The following is a 15,726-nucleotide window of genomic DNA, read 5'->3' as shown; positions in this document are numbered from 1 at the left end:
TTTCTGCAGGGGTATGAAGACTGGTTACGACATAAAGCAGACAACGAAGTAAATGGAGCTCCAGTTTATGTCGTTCGAAGTGGTGGCCTTGTAAAAACTAGATCAAAAAACATTAGGGTATGTGTCTAGTAACTAGCAGAAAACAGTGTATTTCTTCTTTAGAACTGTAGTTATGCCAGTTCATTTCAGCAAAATGCTCATTTGCTGCATTGCAATTTTATGTTGGTCTATTGCATTATAATTTTGAATAACTGTTAAAATTAATTCTTAATCTATTCTTTTTCAAAAGCATACTCTCATTTTTGTTTATCTTTCAGGTGGGCGATATTGTCAGAGTAGCCAAAGATGAGACTTTCCCTGTTGATCTTGTACTTCTGTCCTCCGATAGAGTGGATGGTTCGTGTCATGTTACTACTGCTAGCTTGGATGGAGAAACTAATCTTAAGGTTGGTAATCTAAACATATGCAGTTTTCTAGTATGAAATGCAACGTAGAAATAAGAGTCAAATCAACTTACAGCCTTTGCTAACTTAGTAAAGGCCAGCTTCCTTAAATTTCTCTGTTAATGACTCAAATGGGAGGTTTTTGTGTGTCTAATTTTACTTTTTTTAAACATTTCTCACAGCTCCCACAATGTGCTAGCAAGTATCGGGGGTAGCCGTGTTAGTCTGTATCCACAAAAACAACAAGGAGTCTGGTGGCACCTTTAAAGATGATCAGATTTATTTGGGCATAAGCTTTTGTGAGTAAAACACCACTTCTTCACATCTGAAGAAGTGATGGTTTACCCACGAAAGCTTATGCCCAAATAAATCTGTTAGCCTTTAAGGTGCCACCAGACTCCTTGTTGTTAATGTGCTAGCAGTTTCACTAAAAGTAAAGAGAGTGTCTAGGTTCTGTACTTATCGAAATATAGTTAATTTTTATCTTATTTGAGCACATAGCAAGGCTATTTTTAATATCACGATACGTCATAATCTGCTGTTTTACCTTCTTGTGCTACACATAAGATCTTATTCTGCCACCCTTACTCAAACTGAGTAGTACCCAACCCCCCTTGAAATCAGTGGGCTTACTTTTTAAGTAAGATGTACTACTCAGTGAAAGTAAGAGTAGCAGAATCTGACCTTTAGTTATTAGGTGTGTCTTAATATATCAGAACTGTAGTATCCCTGTTTATTTTTCTTTTGGTTTGAGCTGCAGTATATTAATAGGACCAAGAACCTTGCTTGATCTGGTAATGTAAGAAATGTTATAAATGGTAATTAACTTGGCCAGAAAAAACCCACATTAATCACTTTTAAGGAACATTATTGCAGTACTTTAAATGGTAGTTTGCAGTGACATAATGGTGAAACATCTGTCAGTGTACAAGATGTGATGCTTTCATATACAAAATCCATGACCTTTTCAGGGTTCCAGAGGCTTTCCTTGACCAAAGAAATGCCAACAAACTAGTACCTTTCTGTATCATTGAGAAATTCTCATATATAGAGATGTGTGTTTTTCAGACTCATGTTGCAGTCCCAGAAACAGCAGTATTACAGTCAGTTGCCAACCTGGACACACTCGTAGCTGTTATAGAATGTCAACAGCCAGAAGCAGACCTATACAGGTGTCATTTTATTCTTCATAATTTCGAAGTTGATTGAAACGCAAAATTTCTGATGGTGATTAATTATATGGATCTTGCTGAGAGGAAAGTTTCTCTCTGTGTATTGTTGTACATTTCAGGTTTTATTAAACAAATGTCGGAGTTTGTACGTAAATCCCTATGCTGCTTAAAGCTGCAAAAAGGGAAAGAGCCTTCTGATTTTTATTGTTTACATTTTAACTCCAGCATGGTTCTACATCGCTTGTTAAGCAGTAAATTTGTTCACAACTTTTAAAAGTAATGGTGCTTGAGCAGGAATTGTGGAAAAAGACGAGCTGTATGTGGTTCTGCCAAAACACTTCAGTCCTGAATATTTAACTCCCCTTTCTTTGGTTATAAATTAAAGTGTCTCAAATTGTGTGATTTGTTTTGATTTTCTACTAAGACCATATACCCCAAAATTTACTTTCATTTACAGCCTAAGGAGGATTTGAACTGTTTCCCAGTAGCAAAAGAGTAGTTTAGTAAACCCTTACTACGCCAACATGTCTCATTTAAAAGCTACAGTCAGCAAGCAATGTGATAGACTTTTAAAAAGGGTGTTTTCCTAACAAATGTATGCTATGTGCAGGTCTATGACCCTGTAAATATTTCTTACTCATAGCATAATAGTAACATTGCATGATTTTTTTTATTAATGACTAGCTTTAATAGAAGCTGATTACTAAAATGAATATACATGAAAGTTATCATATTATGTGGACAGTAGCTTATTTTAACTGAGTATTTGGATCCTTGTGGAATTTCAGATTCATAACATGAATGTATATTTGCTTAACTAGTTATTGAACACTGAATCTCAAGTGGATTGTAAAGGTCATAGAACTAGTGATGTCAGTAAAGAACTAGTAAACCAATGATAGTGAACTTTTACAGTCATTTCATATCAGGGTGTTATAAGGCATACAAAATATTTTTGACATTTCAGTCACCGAAGAATTTGAAAGTACCTGGATAGTTTATTCATCTGCTTTGTTAGATGTGAAATTACTATTCATTTCAGATGAAAAATGTACTGGTAACTTTGCCTTTTTTTTTTTTTTTTCCCCAAGGAATTATATTTCTTGATTGGAACATGTAATCATTTGGTGGGGGGAGGTTCAACCAACTTAACAAAAGATATTTTTTACCTGATTTCATAAATTGAGTTGTATGGGTTATTTCTAAAATCACTCAGTTCATTTTCTTGAAGGGGGGATGATTCATAGCTCTTGTTGATGACTTCTTGAAACATACCTCAAAATTATCACCAAGGTTAATGTATTGCCCATTAATAAAACAGACTGTAAATCAAGGACGGGATATTCCATCTGGCGCATACCGCATTTATGTCATGCTTTCCTTGCATTAATGAAATAAAGTCTTTTTTTATATTGGAGTTTGTACACCAACATTCTGGCATATGACCTTTTTTCATAGATTTGTTGGAAGAATAACTATAAGTCATCAAATTGAGGAAATTGTGCGGTAAGTAAAATGTTTGTAAAGCTAACTTAATAAAACTTAAAAGCTAAGCTAAGGTGATCGAACATGACCATCATAAAAGAGCATTATCATGGAATGGAAAAGGGTAATAGTTTATTATCCAGGTGCTACTTCAACTCCATAGTAAAGGTTGAGTCAAGTAAAACTAGATTAGACAGCTGAAGTAGTTAAACCTAGACTGACTTGTTTTCCGAAGTTTCGTTTATGGTAATTTTAAGTGTTAACTTCACCACTTGAATTAACTTGCTTTTTGTAAAGTTGGCATTTGAATGTTTTTAAAATGTGTGTATGAAGTTAGCATGTCATATTTGTGAGAAGTGTTGTAACTTACAATTCTATGTCTTGTAATGCAGTAGATACCCATGGCTTGATGATCAGAGGCACTGAGCACTCTCAGCTCCTGTTGCAATCAGTGGGAACTACTGGCTTATTACCCTGCTGGGGCTTTTTTTTTTTTTAAACATATTTAATAAATGTGCACTTTCACTAGGTATTTAACTACTTAAATGTTGCAGAGCATATAAATGCACAACACCTGTGGTAGTGAACATGCCTGGTGTAATAGGTTTTCCTGTCCATTGAAATAAATGGAATATGCATTTAAAATACAGCAAAAATTATCAAAAGGGTCAAGCAGTAAAGAAGTTCAGAGATTTAAGACTGGATTTTCAACTGATATTAGCTCCCATATAGGCACCTAAAAGAAGTGCCCAGAGTTTCAAGAGTACTTAGCGCCCAGATTGAAAGTAGAGCTGTTAGGTGTTGAGACCTCTTGAAAAGTTGGTCCTCTCTATCTTTAAAATGTGCTTTTATACATAATAGATGTATTCATTAACAAACCAGTTCCTTCCTATGACTTGTTTGATATTTTAATGCCCAAGAAGTTCATTCTTAATTGTTTTTGTTGTTCAGGCATAGGCCTTAGGGATGAAAGATCTATCTTCTGTCTCCACACTTCATTTGAGACTTTGGTCAAATCATTTATTCACCCTGTACTTCAATTTACTCATCTTTAAAATTGACATGTTTACTGAGCTCACAACCAAATTGGGAAGCTTGCTTAATTAACGTTTAAATAAATTTTTATATCTTCAGATAGAAGGCACTATATAAGTGCTCAATTATAAACTTTTTAAAGAGATTATTCAGTTAAGTGGGAAAAGGGCCTTAAAAAAATCAGAACCAGTTAAGAATGAACTTCTTGGACTGGTTCTGATTTTTTTTTTTTTTTTTTTTTAAGGCCCTTTTTTCACTAACTGAATAACCTCTGAAACAAGTTTATATTTCAGCACCTATATAGTGCCTTTTATCGGAAAATTATAAAAATCTTTATAAATGTGAATGAAGTGATGCTCTCAATACCTCTGTGAGGTTGGTGAATATTATGTCAGTTTTAAAGATGAGTACATTTGAATAAAGGGTGAATAAATGATTTGCCTGAGCTCTTTTCAAAGGTCTTGCATGAAGTGTGGAGACAGAAGACACATCTTTCAGTCCCAGAGCCTATGCCTGAACAACAAAAACAGGGCATTCCCAAAGGTTTTCTTTCAGTTGCTACCACATTTGCAGGTCTTCAGAATATATTATGGCCAAGCTTTTCACGTTCAGCTCCAGGATTAATCTCAAAATTAAATCAGTTGAAAAGTATAGCAGAACCAGTTTAAACCATGTGTGATGACACACTTACAACTCCACCAGTAGACAGAGCTCATATCTCTTTACCATCAAAAAGAAACCAGGTTTGCCTGTACTGCACTGATTGAACTATGTATTCTGAGCTAGCTAAACTGGTTTTATTGACTGTAAAACCATTTGAGTCCAGCAATATGGGTACGGCTTCTTAGGAGAACATAATTTACCTGAACATGTAAAATCTTCTCTACTTCAAGTGTACTATATTGCTTTTTTTTTTTTCATTAAAACTTTGCAAATCGCCTAAGAAATATTTACATTATAAGAATTTTTACTCAGGTTTGGGTTGAATTCTTTCTAACAGTGATTTTATACGGAAAAAAATTAAAGCAAATGTCACACGCTCAAGTGCATAATTTGCGCATACGGTTACTGTGGTTGTAGATGAAACTATGGCAATTGCTTGTGTAGCTACAGTTAGTCTAGCATAAAAGTCTGTCTCTTGAGAACACAGTTTTTTAAATCTGGGTTATGTTTTCAACTGAACTTGAAGGATCAGGTACTTTGTTTATGTAAATGGTAGTCATGAGCTATTGTTGCTACTGCTTATGAAAGAGTGAAAAATCAACACTAAACTGTACAGGAGGCTAATAAGCTGTACATCTTAGTGTTTAGTTTTTAATTCTGGTGTCTGCCTCTCCACTGGAGTTTTTTTCCATTTCAATTTCTGTTGGAACCACTTCAGGCAAAATAAGGAAATTTTACTTTTTTTGCTTGACTTTAAGCTAACTTTTTTGACAATTTCCAAAGATGGTACAAACACTGGGATGGAACATATACATACCACTCTTACCTTAAATTAACCTTCCTGATAACTACAGCTGTGCTTTCCACAGCACCAGTTTCAGCTAATACAAATTAATTTAAAGGGATCCTTAGAATTCAAAATGTGGTGATGTCCTAGATTTTAAAAATAGCCATTCTTAAATATTGTGCTTTTAAAAAAAAAAATGCTGATGTATCTATTTCTTTTTAGACCTCTTGGGCCTGAAAGTCTTTTACTTCGAGGAGCAAGATTAAAAAACACAAAAGAAATTTTTGGTTTGTAGACATGGAAACATTTTTAACAGTGTCTTCTTAAAACATGTTGATGAATTGTGGCCTAATTTTCTTCCTCCTATTGAAGATATTTTAACAGTCCTACTGGGGGTTACCTGTAGATGGGGTATGATTATGGCTGAAGGGGAGGAGACTATGACCAGAGAGCCCTGTGGGATATCAAATTCTGTCTTTGGGTTTAATAATGGAGTAATGAGTCCATTAGATAGGTGGCTCTGACACTGCTGTCTGTTTCCAGTGTTTAAGACCTACTCTAGGGCATTTATATTCTGACCTCTATATCCTTAATTATATATCAGGGAACAGTACAGACCTAACATTGAGCAGTATTAGCAAGTACTAAAATTAGTTCCAAAACTCTGCTCTATCATCACAGAATGCCACCGAAAAGTCTAACTAGCCTCACCATGGTGTCTGAGTGCACATTACAAGTAGCAACCCCTCTAATTTTTGTAGAAAATACCAAGCTGTACCTGAACAGAAACTGAAATATTCTGTTTTTTTTCAGGTGTTGCTGTGTATACGGGTATGGAGACAAAGATGGCATTAAATTACAAGAGTAAATCTCAGAAACGATCAGCAGTAGAAAAGTATGTACTGTATGTGTTGTTATACTGTCTTATTTATGTGTAGAATCTAAACTCGGTGTTTCAGCAGTAATTAAAAAAATTAATTGCCTATGTTTTTGTCAGTACATAGACAAAGGGAGCTATTGTAAATGCTAGGCCTTCTGCAGGCTGGTGTAATTGTAATTTAAATTTCATTTTTTAATACTGGTTATCTAATTTCATCACTTCATTACTTACAGCTTCATTTTGCAATAGTATGCAAAACTAGTTTGATTGCTCACTCTTACAAGGAAGGATTAGAATAATAAAAATAAGTCAGTTTTTCCTCTAAGGCCGTGTTTGGCAGTCCTCACACAGAGACTATCTAAGGCCATAATGCTACTCCAGAGTAGGCAGGAGGAGATTATTCAAGAGATGTGAGGTGCTCCTTTCACCAGGGGTTTGGAGTCTGTGTTTTACAGTAGTCCCAGCCTTTGTTACTCTCTTGACACATCCTTTATTAGGAGGTTGCATCCTGCGCTTGCAGTGGGATGAACTCAGTCGAAGTCTTAATTTCTATCTCCTGAATTCTGATTTTCTCCCCTTTTTGTTCCATGTGGGTGCTTGTCCTTGTTACATGGTCTGCGGTATTATTAGAGAAGATGCAGACTCTGAAAAGAATGTCTCCTCAGGTGTATATGGAGCACTATCTGAAGATACTGGAAAATGCAGTTTGCCATGAAAAAAGTATTTTTTGTTTAATTTCTGGAAAAAATAATTTACCCAGAAACATTATGTGTGGGATATTAACTCCTTATACAGATTGCAAGTTCTATTTTTAATTCTTGGCTTGTTGTCTTTCCGGTCTAAAAGGCTGTTAAATGTACTGTTTTGACATAACTCTACAAATGGAACTCATTATACCAAATTTGTCTCTTAAAAATATTTAATTTGTTCTCTCTGTGCAAGTTGTTAAAAGTACAGGCTGTCCCGCTGACATTCTTTTACAACCAAAGAGTTAATTACCATATATACTCTATCATAAGCCGGTTCATTTATAAGCCGACCACCCCAAGATGGATAAGTAAAAATGGAAATTTTTTATGACCGATTCATAGGCCGACCCTATAATTTAGGGGTCAGCAAACTTTGGCTCTCGGGCCATCAGGATAAGCTGCTGGCGGGTCAAGATGGTTTGTTTACCTCGAGGGTGTGCAGGCACGGAGGTAAACCTAAGTAAACAAAGTGTCCTGGTGTGCCAGCTGCTTACCTTGATGGGCCAGGACAGCAACTGGTGGGGAAATTTTTTGAGGGGGAGAAACTGGGGATCAGGGGAGTGCTGCCTAGGACCCCCACACTCTCCCCATTCCATCCCTTCCCACCTTATCTGGAGAGGGCCGGGGAGGATGTCTCTGGCCTGGCTGGAGCTGCTCCGGCAGGCCGGGCGCCGCAGCCGCAGCCTGCCAGCCCCAGAGCTGCAGCTGCTTCAGAGGCTGGGGGGAGAGCAGCGTAGCCAGAAGCAGAGAGACTCTGGCCCCTCCTCTTCTCTTCTGGCTCTGCTGGCTGTGCTGCCTCTCCTTGCCGCCTCTGTTCGGGGGAGGGGCTGTATCCCACCTCTCCCCCCATACCCGTTCATAAGCCAACCCCCTTCTCTGGTGCTTCCCTTTTTTACTAAAAAAATTTGGCTTATGAATGAGTATATATGGTATACTAATGTAGTCAGACACAAACAAATCTGTGGGATGCACAAGAAGCTGCTGTATCTTTCCCTCCCGTCGTTTAACATTTCCCATGCATTGACATCAACTCTGACCTTAATGAGTACTGACAGGGTTGAAAGGTGGTCACTGTCCAGTCAAGGTACTGACAGGCAATGCTGTGGAACTGCATTTTCAGGTAGCAAAAAGGGAGTGGCCTTGGATTGGATCTCTGTATTGGTCTTCCTTAGTTCCTTCATATTCTGAAGTGGTATTCAGAAGAGAGGGTGTCCTTGGAACAAGGATAATAAAAGTTAATTCCCAAAACTCCAAACAGCAGCTGTTTCAGGAGACAGATTTTGATAGTGTTACACCTTAATCTAACCTTCAATTTACAATAACTGCAGAAATCTACTGTAATTTAGTATACATTCTAGTCAAATGTAGTCTTCCATTCCTGTTTGCCATTGTTTCCATTTGTCACATAAAAACTTTTCTGTTCTTTGAAACAGACACACTGAAAATATTTGCCAACAAAACATTTTGTCATAGTTAAAATTTAACATTGCTTTCATACATTAAGGAAAAAACAGAACAGAATACACTGAAATAGTATTTTTGTGTCCTCCTAGGTCTATGAACTCATTTTTGATTATCTATTTAATAATCCTCCTTTTTGAAGCAGTCCTGAGTACAATTTTAAAATATGCATGGCAAGCTGAAGAAAAATGGGATGAACCTTGGTATGACCAGAAAACTGAACATGAAAGAAACAGCAGTAAGGTAATATGTGGTTATGTAAAACTACGTATTGAATAAATACACCCATAGATACTAATAGTGTGTCTGAACCTGAGAATACTGCCATTCTTGGATTTAGGCATGGCAGCTGCATAGTCTTTCATAGATATAGTTGGAAATCAGTATTGCTTTAATTTAGCCTTTGGAGGAATCCAGCTTTAGTTTTAGTCCTGTTTCTGAAGTGGGGGAGCACAAGCTGTCATTTCCTAGACTTTTTGTTTCTTTTGGCAAGGCCTAGTTTTTGATCGTTTTGGTTTTTAGTAGGGTATATTCACAAGGCTCTGTCACAGGGTTCTGTGTGTTCATCTCACATTGTTTGATGGTATCTTGCCCATCCTTTTATGTTAAAACAAAGACATTTTTGGGATTTTGCCTATTTTGTGCACTGCCTGTTCCTGTGATTTTTATTATATTTTTTACTTTGGGAAATCCTGTCATGCTGGTATCCTTCAAGTAACTTCCCTTTGCCTGTAATTTCGCTGCTTTGAAGACATTGCCAGACAGAATTCTCTTCCCTTTAGAGTTTGAAGGAATTCTTTGAGGAGATGTTCCATTGGATCTTATAGTTTACATCTCTGGAGGATATCCCTACTTAGTCATTTTTTTACTTTACTTTTATTTTAAATTTCTGACTTGTTTTGGGGGGCCTCCTGCTTCCCATGCAGTTCAGGAGCTTATAGGAAAGTTTGAGAGGGTTGAAATTTTCAGAGGTACAAACTGGAGTTAAATGCTCATTTCCCACTTACTTACTTTGGGAGTTAGGCACCTAACTTGCCTTTGTAACTTTGGAAATCTCCCCTCTAGACTCTAAGGCAGTGGCAGTTGGTGTGTGCTGACTAGTCGTCATACAAATATGTAAAAGGATCCAAATTGTTGGATTGAAGAGAGTTCTCCCAAGTTTCACACTGCTGCTGTAAAATAAAATGGAAGAAGATATGAGGAGCTCTCATTGAGGAACCTACAGCTAATGTTGTATTGGTACCTTTATTATAACACGTGACTTTCCCATGGGTTTATGATGTGAATGTTCTTCCAGATTGAAATGGAAAAACATAAACATAATCTCTTCCTGGATGTTACTTTTTTGTAAATTACATTTACTGTTGAGTGTTAAACTTATCAAATGCTCTTGTACTAGCTTTAAAACAATCTTATTTAAAATTTTAATTTTGCAAAATATTAATGAATTGAAGATGTTTCAAAATTGCTTAGTGACCATCTTTTTAGGATCTAAAACTACTTCAAGAATCTCCAGTTTTTTGAAGTAGTCAGTCAAGTAAAGGTGTATATTTTTTCTTAATTTGTATAAAGTAGTTGCTATATAAATGAGAAGAACTTCTGGAGCCATTGTAGTGTGTTGGGGAAAAAAACAGGATAAGTATTTACTAAGCCATTCGATCCCCTCATCCTCACCTTCAAGGCTATATGTAACCTTGCCCCTTTCTTTGATGTCATTTCCTCCTACCCTTCCCTCTTAATCATCTCTTTTTCACTTTGTTGCTCCCTTTATCTTTCTTCAATTCTTATCAGCCACCCGCCCCTTTATATCTCCATTAAATGTGAAGTTTTTTAAGAATTCCTTCTAGCTTCTGCCGCTGCCTTTTCCCCCAAAATATCTTCACACCCTCCATTTTCTGAGCTACTACACTGTACCATGACTTTGTTTATCATGTTTCTTAGATTTGAAAATCTTTAGGGCAGGGAGCTTCTGTTTTGTAAATCACCATGTAAACTTATAGTGCTGATTAAATAGTTATGCCAACATTCCCTCGTTAGGAAGAACACTTTTTTTTATTAGCAAAATATCTACTACGTTTCCACTCTATTCCTGCACATTGTTCTCCTACTCCAGTATATTTCAGTGGAGTTAAAAGGTATGTTTCAGTTCTTCTTGTCTCAAATATCCCTTTTTAAGCTTTCAGACATTGGTAGGAATTTCCTCAAAGATAAGTTTATTGCTGAGATTGTCACACTAATTATCAAGATAATATTCAAAGAAACTAAAATTGCATTTCATCCTTGATTCACACCTTTTTCAAAGTATGACTGAACTATGTTGTCATCCTTTAATATAGAAATTTCTAGCTTTTGTTACTTTGTAAAGCTACTTTAATGTGATCTTCAATATCAAATGTAAATTATGAATACTATAGATAAATGGGTAACAATGTGGAATATCTGTTGCTTTTAACTTGTTTTGCCTTCATAACTTGTGGATTGTTAAAGTTTGTGATTGGCTGTTTTGTGCAGTATGTGATGTGAGTTGGTCACCTCAATCCAATTCCTAAAAAAAAAGTGTTTTGCATTACAGAATCATCAGCACACTTAATATTGCACCCTCCTTTACAGTCTCAGCAGAGAAGACATGGGTTGATGGGCTTGAGAACTGAAATATCCTCTCATCACTAAAGGCATTCTGTCTGCATCAGTCTTAAAGGCACATTGCTGGGGCACTGTGGTGAAGTCTGCATTGTTGCTACTTGTATTGTACCTCTTCTGTATATATAGAGGACTTCAGTCTCCTCCAGTACAGACTATCTGATACCTTTCATAATGCTGAAACACACTTAAGTGACCAAGTTCCGCTTAATGACTCTGATAATCCTTTCCTTCTCTCTCTCTCATAGATTCTGAGATTTATTTCAGATTTTCTTGCTTTTCTGGTACTTTACAATTTTATCATCCCTATTTCGCTTTATGTGACTGTGGAGATGCAGAAATTTCTTGGATCTTTTTTTATTGGCTGGGATCTTGACCTCTATCATGAAGAAACAAACCAGAGAGCACAAGTAAATACTTCAGATCTCAATGAGGAGTTAGGACAGGTAACAATAATGTTCATTTTTTACTTTTTGTTTAAATATCAGTGTTAAACAGTAAGGAAAAGTATTAGTGACTTCATATTGACTCTATTTTGAGCAACTCATACGAGTTTGAAAATAAGATCTGCATATCTGACATGATGGCAGAAATACATATTTGAAGTCTCTTTTAATGTTAGCAAAATAAGTTTGTGATATATGGGGAGTTGGTAATTTTTCTGTATTAAATGTACTTGATTCCAATTTGTTTTCTTTTATATTACTCTAGGTGGAGTATGTGTTTACAGATAAAACTGGTACACTAACTGAAAATGAAATGCAGTTTCGGGAATGCTCTATTAATGGCATCAAATACCAAGAGATCAATGGCAAACTAGTTCCAGAGGGGTTGACTGAGGATTCCCCAGACGGAATTAGACAGAGTCTTGTAAGATTTTATTTTTCTTCAAACTGAATAAATGCTGATGAATATTTCAGTTTAAATATTCTTTCTTGGTGTGTTACGTAGAAGAAGAAAAATTTCTGGAAGGATTTCAGGTAGTAAAAATGGTTACAGAAAGAGTGGTAGATGTAAGGCAGTTTGAGAAATTTGATTTTTTTTAAATACCTTATTCTGTGGTACTGTAGAGTAATGCATCTTGTTTTAGAAAGATAAACTTGGCTTATGAACTGCTCTGTCTTTTTATAGATGAAAGAGGAAGAGCTTTTCTTGAAAGCAGTCTGTCTCTGTCACACAGTGCATATCAGTGCAGATCAAACCGATGGCATTGGTGATGGGCACTGGCGTGCCAATGGAATAGTGTCTCAGCTGGAGTACTATGCTTCCTCACCAGATGAGAAGGCTTTAGTTGAAGCTGCTAGCAGGTGAGTTCTAAGGCCAAAATTGTGACCGGCACAGCATGGCCAACAGCAGCTTCAAAAGTGAACAGGGAGATTTCACAGCCCTATGGCTAATTACTACAGTTTACTGCAAAGGGGTTTTATATATATCACACACACACCCCATCCAGGCATTTTTTTATATAGAGAAAGTTTTACTTCTGGATTAATTGGTAGAAAGTAGGCAGCCCAGGGACATGGTCAATGGGGTCTCTACACATCACGGTTCCACTGGGCCACTTAGAAACTTAGGCAGCTCACATCCTTCACAGGTAGACTGATTATTAGCCTTCTAGCACAGTCTTAGACTAGATTAATAATGAGGCATTGGGACATTGCAGAATATTTTAATAACTATTACAAATAAATACTTAAATACTCTGGCTGCAAATGTCTGTTTTAATTCTCTAGTTTATAATACTCCAACCTTAAAATTGGATTGCTGTTTAATACTTTCATTAGTTATTTTAAAAATAAGTTAGGATACGTTACCAGGACCTGTGAACACTTTGAATCAGTTGATCAAGCTTAAACAAAGCAGACTGTTTTAATTGTCATATCTGTGTTTTGTTAATATTTAGGAAGATGCTGGTATTGCTGAAATGCAGTTATAATTAGGCTTAGCAAATTAGTCTGTTATGGAATATGTAAAGTGTATGTTTAGAATAATAAAGCACATCGTATACTTTAAGGTAGACTAGATCTGTAGAAGATGTAGAAACCCCCACCCGATGTTAAACATTGAGTGGTTAAAAACATTTATAGAAACTAATTCTCTCAAATTTAAATGGAGGGCATATTCCTTATGTTACTATGTTTCACACAGCACTGCATCATCTTTACTACAAAAGAGGCATAGAAGTAAAGAGTATTTTTAATTTTCTGGAAATTAGATCTTTTTTCAGAATATGTAATACTTTTGCATTATTTAAAAAATGGCTCTTCCACAGACTCTCATGTTAATGAAAATACCAGGCAAACCTGTTTTTTTTGTTTTTGTTGTTTTTTTGCACATTATAGATTTGGTGTTGTATTTACTGGAACTAATGGGGAAGGTATGGAAGTGAAAAGCCTTGGAAGACCAGAAAGGTATTTCTTTCATATCACATTTATTGTGGTTCTCAAAGGACAGAACATTATTTCATGTGGATTAGTATAATATTGTACTTTATATTATCTTTACCCTTCCTAGCTGGAAAGCACAGAATATTTTGTTCCTCTTGCTTTCCCCATAACTCCCTTTTTCTGAAACCTTTGCATATGATGTCCTTGAAATGGTAGTATTCAGTATTTTTTTAATGAGAATTAAATGCATGTAACAATGGAAGGTGTGTGGCTGTGTATATATGAAGATGGCAACTGTCATACATGTGCATTTTGATCATGTCTCAAATTTTTCAGCAAGCAGTTGAGAATATATGGATATGTGCAGAATTTTTTTTCTTGGTCTGATCTATCTTAGTAATAACATGACTGAAGTCAAAGTTTTCAAACCTCTTAACTTCCTTCAGAGCTCTTAAATAACATTTTCAAAAGTGACTTAGACACTTAGGATCATAAATCTTATTGAAAGTAAATGGGCCTTAGGTTTCTAACTGACTTAGCACTTTTCCAAATGTTACCCCTTAAGTTAATACAAGATAAGGCAGCAAGCTAGCAGCTAAATTAATTTCCAGACCCAAAGCTAGTATTCAGTAAACAAAGATTTCCATTGGGAAAAAGAACATGGTGGGGAGGGATAGCTCAGTGGTTTGAGCATTGGCCTGCTAAACCCAGGGTTGTGAGTTCAGTCCTTGAAGGAGCCATTTAGGAATCTGGGGCAAAAATTGGGAATTGGTCCTGCTTTCAGCAGGGGGTTGGACTAGATGATCTCCTGAGGTCCCTTCCAACCCTGATAACCTAACTCTTGCCAGACAGAGGCTACCAATACACCACTGCTGAAAAATAGCAGGTGAGAAAGCATGGATAATAGTCCCCATTTGTACATAGTATAGTTCTTATAGAATGTCTGGAGCAGAATAGGGGTTTGGGAGACATTTTTATAACTTGTATTTAACTGTTTCCTACTGGCATTTGTTTCTAAGAAAAGCTGCTTTCCTTTCCCCTCTGTCTCCCCAGGTTTAAATTACTTCATGTTTTGGAGTTTGATCCAAATCGTAGACGAATGAGTGTCATCGTAGAGAGTCCCTCTGGTAAGCAGCCAGATCTTGCTCAAAGTTGTAATTTGTAAACTGCTAAATGGTGCATATGCTCAATTTTTACTCTGTTTTTTCTTAGGAGAAAAGCTCTTATTCACAAAAGGAGCAGAATCTTCCATTCTTCCTCACAGTAGAGGGGGAGAAATAGACAAAACAAGGATTCACGTAGATGAATTTGCTTTGGTAAGTCAAAATGTTCAAGATCTGAACCAACTAATAGATCTTGGTTGCTCGTGCTACTGCTCAGAAAACATAGTGGACGTGTACAAAAGAACTGTGGGCCTCTGTTATGTGGAAGGGGTATTGTATGTATGTGGCACTGCCTCTGCGAGATCTGAACCTGACACCACCAAATCAGAACAAATGAGTATGTCTTCTAATTTGGTTTGATTGATAACTCAGTGTAACTTATAAAACAAAAAAAAATTGATTTATAGTTTAAAACTCATTCAGATTTAAATTTGGCAATTGCATCCTAAGAAGTCACTGTTACTTAAGCCAGTTGGGAACCCATTCAGTCCTTTTCTGGCTGCTGTCTTTTAACCGATCCCCTTGAATCTCTGGTCAGCTCTTTTTGTTCCTTCCAGTTACAATATCTAGGGTCTTAAAGCTGCGTTAGTGGCTTAAACCAACCAAAAGCTTTAGTCTTGAACAGATTAAACCACTCTATCTAAGGCTTTAGATTACTTTAAGATGTTTATGCAGCTTTAAGGCCCTAGGTAGGTTTAAACTAGGAAAAATGTTCAAGGAAACATAATTTAGGGCAGTGCTCTTCACTGTTTTTGAAGTGGGGGCAATTTTGGGAAAAAACCTTCAACATGAGAGCCACATCAGCCTGACACAGATGGTTGAACGCATGTCCGACACAGACGGTTGAACACTCTTTGTTGG

At 36.5% G+C, this 15,726-nt stretch overlaps 1 protein-coding gene across 4 annotated transcripts in view; it reads left to right on the top strand.

Moving 5' to 3' along the window:
- ATP11B (ATPase phospholipid transporting 11B (putative)) overlaps nucleotides 1-15,726 on the top strand; it is a 119,803-nt gene that overhangs the window by 53,023 nt on the left and 51,054 nt on the right. For all 4 annotated transcript variants that reach the window (XM_074963491.1, XM_074963495.1, XM_074963494.1 and 1 more), the window contains exons 5-17: nucleotides 10-117; nucleotides 318-446; nucleotides 1,512-1,615; nucleotides 3,074-3,121; nucleotides 5,808-5,872; nucleotides 6,399-6,480; nucleotides 8,768-8,918; nucleotides 11,564-11,761; nucleotides 12,027-12,185; nucleotides 12,447-12,622; nucleotides 13,658-13,726; nucleotides 14,756-14,829; nucleotides 14,915-15,018. In XM_074963491.1, the coding sequence (XP_074819592.1) occupies nucleotides 10-117; nucleotides 318-446; nucleotides 1,512-1,615; nucleotides 3,074-3,121; nucleotides 5,808-5,872; nucleotides 6,399-6,480; nucleotides 8,768-8,918; nucleotides 11,564-11,761; nucleotides 12,027-12,185; nucleotides 12,447-12,622; nucleotides 13,658-13,726; nucleotides 14,756-14,829; nucleotides 14,915-15,018 (1,467 nt within the window). The remainder of the gene's footprint in view (nucleotides 1-9; nucleotides 118-317; nucleotides 447-1,511; nucleotides 1,616-3,073; nucleotides 3,122-5,807; nucleotides 5,873-6,398; nucleotides 6,481-8,767; nucleotides 8,919-11,563; nucleotides 11,762-12,026; nucleotides 12,186-12,446; nucleotides 12,623-13,657; nucleotides 13,727-14,755; nucleotides 14,830-14,914; nucleotides 15,019-15,726) is intronic.

This window comes from Natator depressus, chromosome 9 (genome assembly GCF_965152275.1).
Source record: "Natator depressus isolate rNatDep1 chromosome 9, rNatDep2.hap1, whole genome shotgun sequence".
NCBI lineage: Eukaryota > Metazoa > Chordata > Testudines > Cheloniidae > Natator > Natator depressus.
Note: the sequence above shows the minus strand (reverse complement) of the source record. Positions and strands in the feature narration are given on the sequence as shown.